Raw genomic sequence first — 5816 nt, forward strand, 5'->3', positions numbered from 1 at the left:
TCCTCTCTCACAGCCCCCCACTGGATGTCCCCGTGTCCCCCTCTCCTCCCAGCCTGGATGAGGTTAGCGACCTCAATCTTGGGTAGGGAAGGCTAGGGAATCATTTTGCCTATGGTGACGGATCAACAGGGAGAGTGTGAGCTGAGAGGGGCCTCTCAGGAGAGGAGAAGATGGGGTGTCATTCTTTAGCGGCGGGCCAGGCGTCTCGGAATGGCAGAATCCTCCCCGGTGGGCCAGATAAAGGAGGGTGAAGGAGGAGTAGTGGTGAGGCCTGAGCTGGGCCTCAGATAATGTGACAAATATTTTGATGGAAGCAGACACGTTTCGGTTTATGCAACCTAAACACTTTGCTGCACTTGAGGAAGAGGAAAGCGTCCCACAGCCTGACGGGGAGAAGAGTTAGGGGATGGCAGAGGAGGCCGAGGGGTGAGGGAGAAGGAGCTGAGGGGCTGGATGAGATCCACCCCTCCTCCTGGAGGCTGGAAAAGGGGGTCACCTTCCAGGGACGTATTTGCATCTGTCAGCACGGAGAAATAACATGGGGTGCCCACCTTTTTAGGATCCCCTTTTTCTCCCTGGTCTAGAGGCAGAGAGATAAGGGAATTCAGCAGAGGGAGATGGAAGAAAAGGGCCCAGGAAAAAGCAGCCTGGCGACAGTTCGGTGAGGAAGGGGCAGAGGCGAGGAGGGGGTTGAAGCTCCTATCACTTCCCGGGGAAGGCGGGACCCAGAACAATCAGAGCCAGAAAGGAGGAGGCGGCTGCCCTCAGGACTCGGGCTCCGCTGGGCCCCTGGACAGGCATTCGTCCGATCCCCGATCACCCAGACGGGTGGTCTGCGAGGCCTGAGTGCCTCCGTACGGTCCCCTCCGTATCCTCTTCCCGTCATAACCCCTTTCTCATCCTACCTTCCAGCTCCCCGCTCGGTCCTCCCCTCAATCGCTCTCTTTGTGCCCTGCAGACCCGGGAGCTACACTTTCGCTTCCGCCCCCTGCGAGTCTTGGCCAGTGGCGACCCCCGTCCCTCTCAGTTTTCCTAGTGACCGAACCTCGAGGCCGCTCCTCTCCCGATCCCCCTCGGCGCTCTCTAGCTCTCCCCGTGGCCCTCTCTCCCGTTTCTCTTTGGTACCCACTCTCCCCTTCTCTCGGAACGCCTCTCGGGTCTCTCGGACTTCAGCCCCCACCCCATTTCCAAGTCTCCGTCTCTGCGTCCTCAGTCTCCCCTTTCCTCTCCCAGCTCCCGCGGGTGTCCCCGCGGCCCCGCCCCCTTATGCCCCGCCCACATCGAGGCGCCCGCGGCCCAATTAGGTGCCGGCCCCGCCCGCAGCCCCACCCCTCGTGCGCCGGGAGCCTCGCGGAGCGGCCGGGGCGGGGCCCGGCCGAGGGGGCGGTGGCCCGCGCGCGAGGAGGCGGGAGGAGCCAGGCTGGAGGCCGGAGGCGGGAGGCGGGAGGCGGCGGCCGCGGCGCTCAGTCCGGCGGCGCAGCAGGAGGGAGGCGCGAGGCCGGAGTCGGCGGCTGGGCTCCGCAGCGCAGCCAGCGCAGCGCGGCGCCCCGGTCCCGGCCCCATGCCCGCAGCCCCGCCGGATCGCCCTTGAGCGCGGGCGCCTAGCCCGCGCCCCCCGCCCGCCGGCACCATTGCCCCGACGGCGCGGCCGGGCGGCCCGGCGCTCCCCAGGCTCCGCGCGGGCCGGAAGACGCTGCTAGCGGCCGCCGCGGGAGTGGTGATGCTGCTGGTGCTGGTGGTGCTCATCCCGGTGCTGGTGAGCTCGGGCGGCCCGGACGGCCACTATGAGATGCTGGGCACCTGCCGCATGGTGTGCGACCCCTACCCCGCGCGGGGCCCCGGCGCCGGCGCGCGGCCCGACGGCGGCGACGCCCTGAGCGAGCAGAGCGGCGCGCCCCCGCCTTCCACGCTGGTGCAGGGCCCCCAGGGGAAGCCGGGCCGCACCGGCAAGCCTGGCCCTCCGGGGCCTCCCGGGGACCCAGGTCCTCCTGGCCCTGTGGGGCCGCCGGGGGAGAAGGGTGAGCCAGGCAAGCCGGGCCCTCCGGGGCTGCCGGGAGCGGGGGGCAGCGGCGCCATCAGCACAGCCACCTACACCACGGTGCCGCGCGTGGCCTTCTACGCCGGCCTCAAGAACCCCCACGAGGGTTACGAGGTGCTCAAGTTTGACGACGTGGTCACCAACCTAGGCAACAACTACGACGCGGCCAGCGGCAAGTTTACGTGCAACATTCCCGGCACCTACTTTTTTACCTACCATGTCCTCATGCGCGGCGGCGACGGCACCAGTATGTGGGCGGACCTCTGCAAGAACGGCCAGGTGGGCCAGGCGGGGCATGGGGCTGGCCTGGGGGCAGGGCCATGGGGCAGAGCCCGGGGCAAATGGGTACCTGATCCGAGTTGGCGGGGGCGCCAGGCGGATGCAAGTAGAGACCCCACCCCACAGCGTCCGGCATAGGCGTCACGTGTGGGAATGATTGGAGCCAGCGTACACCTCCGATCCTCAGTTCCTGGGTCCCCGCTCCAAGACAGACGCTGCTGGGCACCTTCTGGAACGTTGCTGGAAATTCAGGAAATAAACCCAACTAGTCAGAGCGCAGGGCTCCCAGGTGCACCGACTTACACTTGGGGGCTTGCCCCTTGGGAACTAGATTCAGGCCGACACCAACCGGCGATAAGGGGAGGGCAAGGATGGGCTCTGGCGCATGGAATAGGGAGAAACAGCATCCGCGCCCTCGGGAGCCTAGGCGCGTGGTCTTGCGTGCACGCGAAGGAGGACGGCTGCAGGAAATGTTTAGGGCACAAGGGCAAAGGGAGCCCGGTGCTTAGAGCCTTGGCTGCAGTGCATCCCCTATCCCCTGCCCTCGAGAAGGGACCACTGGGGGGATCTGACATCCTTGGCAAAATCCGGGAGTTGGGGAGCTCTTTCCCTCTGTGGCAGAGCTACCCAGAACAAGAAGGCAGCCTTGGGGGCGCGGGGAAGTTTTTCCCTCTGAGGCCGGGGAAAGAGACGGAAACTCGCCCTCCTCTTGGTCTCCCAGTTCCAGCCCCTCCTGACTCTGGAGTCCGTGGGATCCTCTCCATTCCCTGTCCCCATCCCAGACGCTGGAGCTGGAAAGCAAAGAGTGTGCCAGGGACTCTAGTACAGGGACTCGTACCGGGACTTGCATGTGCACGTAGCTCTCCTTAGAATGGCCAACCCCAGGACTAACCTCCACCCAGCCCTGCCCCAGGGTGAGAACTTTAGGCAGCTCTCTTGATACCACCTCCCCTCCCAGTAGTGGCCTGGTGCCTGGAGGTGTGGTCAGGCTGAGCATTCTCTTGGAAGAAGGGGACCCCTGGTCAGAGCTAAAGCTGAGCTAGTGGAAGTTGAGAAGGGATCTCCCACGATTGAGACGCAAGACCTTGTTGGAACCCTTCCCAAGGCAGCACTGCCCTGAGGCTCTGCCAGCCTGTGGGTCTGCAAGTCTTGGGGGCAGAGGCAGGCACAGAAAGTGAGCAGAAAGCCTGCCAGGTGCTTATAAGGCAGCACCTCTTCTCTTTCCTCTGCCTGGCTGCTGCCCCCCCACCCCCCAACAGCTTTCCTCTGGTTTCTGCCTCTCCCCTGCCTCTTCTATTTTTCTGTTTCTTGTCCATCTCTCTCCTGTGTCTGCCTTTTCCATCTTTCCCTGGGTTTCTGGCCTCTCCTCCCTGGGTCTAACCCCACTCCCCTATTCCTTGTGTGTCTCTCTCCCACTTGTGTCTATCAGGCATCCCCGTGTCTCTCCTCTTTGTCCTTGGTTCCTGATCAAATGGGAGGTCCCAGTATCCAGCAAAGGCTTATTCTGCAGACGGCCCCGTGATTCCCCCTATTAATCACCAATAAGGGATGCAGCAATGTCACCTTCATCAATGGAATGTCTTCCTTCCCCAAAGAAGTTTGGGCTGACACAGAGCTGAGGTTTCAGGGGGTTGGGGGCTTGCCTGGATAGGGAGGCAGTCACTGGGCTACAGGTTGGCTCTAGACCCTGCACCACCTCAGGAGGTCCCAGCAGGTCCCCAGAGATGAGGCAAGAGGAGGCCCCAGAGATGCTGTGTGCTTAGAGTGGGGAACTTGCTTCAGTCGCTGGGAGGTAAAAACCATCTCAAAAGCTCCTTTTCCCTCCAGCTAGGGCAGGATGTTCACAGAATCTGATGAAGGGGTGCTCACTGGAGATGGGACCACAGGCTAGTAGGAAAAAAGGAGGTGGCTTTTACTACGGGTTTCAAAGGCTCAGCACTTTAATAGTTACTCAGACCAGCTTCCTCTAAAGAAAACCAGGAGAGGCCAGGTGCAGTGGCTCACGTTTGTAATCCCAGCACTTTGGGAGGCCGAAATGGGCAGATCAACTGAGGTCAGGGGTTCGAGACCAGCCTGGACAACATGGTGAAACCCCGACTCTACTAAAAATACAAAAATTAGCCAGGCGTGATGGCGCAGCATTCTGTAATCGCAGCTATTCAGGAGGCTGAGGCAACAGAATCACTTGAACCCAGGAGGTGGAGGTTGCAATGAGCTGAGATCTCACCACTGAACTTCAGCCTGGGCAACAGAGTGAGACTCTGTCTCAAAAAAAAAAAAAAAGAAAGAGGGAAAAGAAAACTAGGAGAAATAGTGGGGCCTATAGCCCCCTCTCCCATGTCCTTTATGACTTCTTCCAAATTGCCCAGGAGACTCATTTGATCTCACTAGCCATCCCACTTGTTAGTTTTGAGCCTCTACTAGGAGCCAGGTTTGAGGCTTCGTAGTTCAATCCACTTGCCCTTCAAGACCTCATGGCCCATGCAGGGGGAACAGTTCCAACATACGACCACACACCCCAATGAACACTGTGTTAAAAGTGGGCTGGGAGCCTGACTGATGACTTCGGTTCCCAAATGTGTTGGCTGGGAGGGAGTGCATCAGTAGGGCCTACCCTGCCGCAGACCAACCTGATATGTGGGAGAAGATGGTGAACCTTGGTCCCTAAGGTGAGGAGATACCACTAGGGAGAAAATAAAAGGTCAAGTGTAGGGAAAAGGTGGCTCAGAGGTGGACAAGGAGATTTAAATAAGCAGAGAAAAAAAAGGCAGGACCAGCCAATGGATGGTAACAAAAGAGAGAAGCTTGTACCTCCCATGACTTCAGAACCAGGGGCCACCCTGAGCACTGCGCTTTTCTTTCCTGGCTTCCTGCCTGCAGAGAGGCTTCCAGAACTTCTTTGGGGAGGCAGAGCTGAATCTGGGCTCTCCCTCTACTCCGGGCAAGTTCAGGATGGAGATCACCATCTTCAAGCCTGGCACTGAGGCTCCCTCGGTCCTTATCTGAGGTCCACTGACCCCTGTCCTTAGGGTAGCCTTGAGTCAACACCCCTGATTGCACCAAGCCCAGGCTGTTAGGAGACAAGGAGCCTGGGGAAGGGCTCTGGGTTGGCAGTGGAGCCCTGGGTGTGGTGAGTTGCCTGCAGCTGCCTGCAAGATCCGCAGTTCAGGTGGGTCAGAGAGGACACAAAATTAATAAACTGGGCAGGGTGCTTTGTGAGGAGGTGCCAGGGCTTGTGGTCAGGGTGCTGCTTATCCAAGGGAGGAGGGTGTGAGTATCCCCAATGTGCAAGGGGTTTGACAACAGAGTCTGACTGCAGCGAGAAGAGTTGGCGTATATAAATTGAAGGCGGCGGTATAAAGACCTAAGGAGGCATGGTGCCTCATGCCTATAATCCCAGCACTTTGGGAGGCCAAGGCAGGCAGATCACTGGAGGTCAGGAGTTCGAGACCAGCCTGTCCAATATGGTGAAACCCTGTCTCTACTAAAAATAGAAAAA

The 5816-nt window shown here is 60.1% G+C and overlaps 1 protein-coding gene across 1 annotated transcript in view; it reads left to right on the top strand.

Moving 5' to 3' along the window:
- Positions 1–1465: 1465 nt before the first annotated feature.
- C1QL1 (complement C1q like 1) overlaps positions 1466–5816 on the top strand; it is a 7930-nt gene continuing 3579 nt past the window's right edge. Inside the window, exon 1 of the mRNA XM_017549384.2 lies at positions 1466–2317. Within this exon, the coding sequence (XP_017404873.1) occupies positions 1721–2317 (597 nt within the window). The 5' untranslated portion in view covers positions 1466–1720. The remainder of the gene's footprint in view (positions 2318–5816) is intronic.

This window comes from Cebus imitator, unplaced genomic scaffold (assembly GCF_001604975.1).
Source record: "Cebus imitator isolate Cc_AM_T3 unplaced genomic scaffold, Cebus_imitator-1.0 Scaffold217, whole genome shotgun sequence".
In the NCBI taxonomy this organism is placed as follows: Eukaryota; Metazoa; Chordata; class Mammalia; order Primates; family Cebidae; genus Cebus; species Cebus imitator.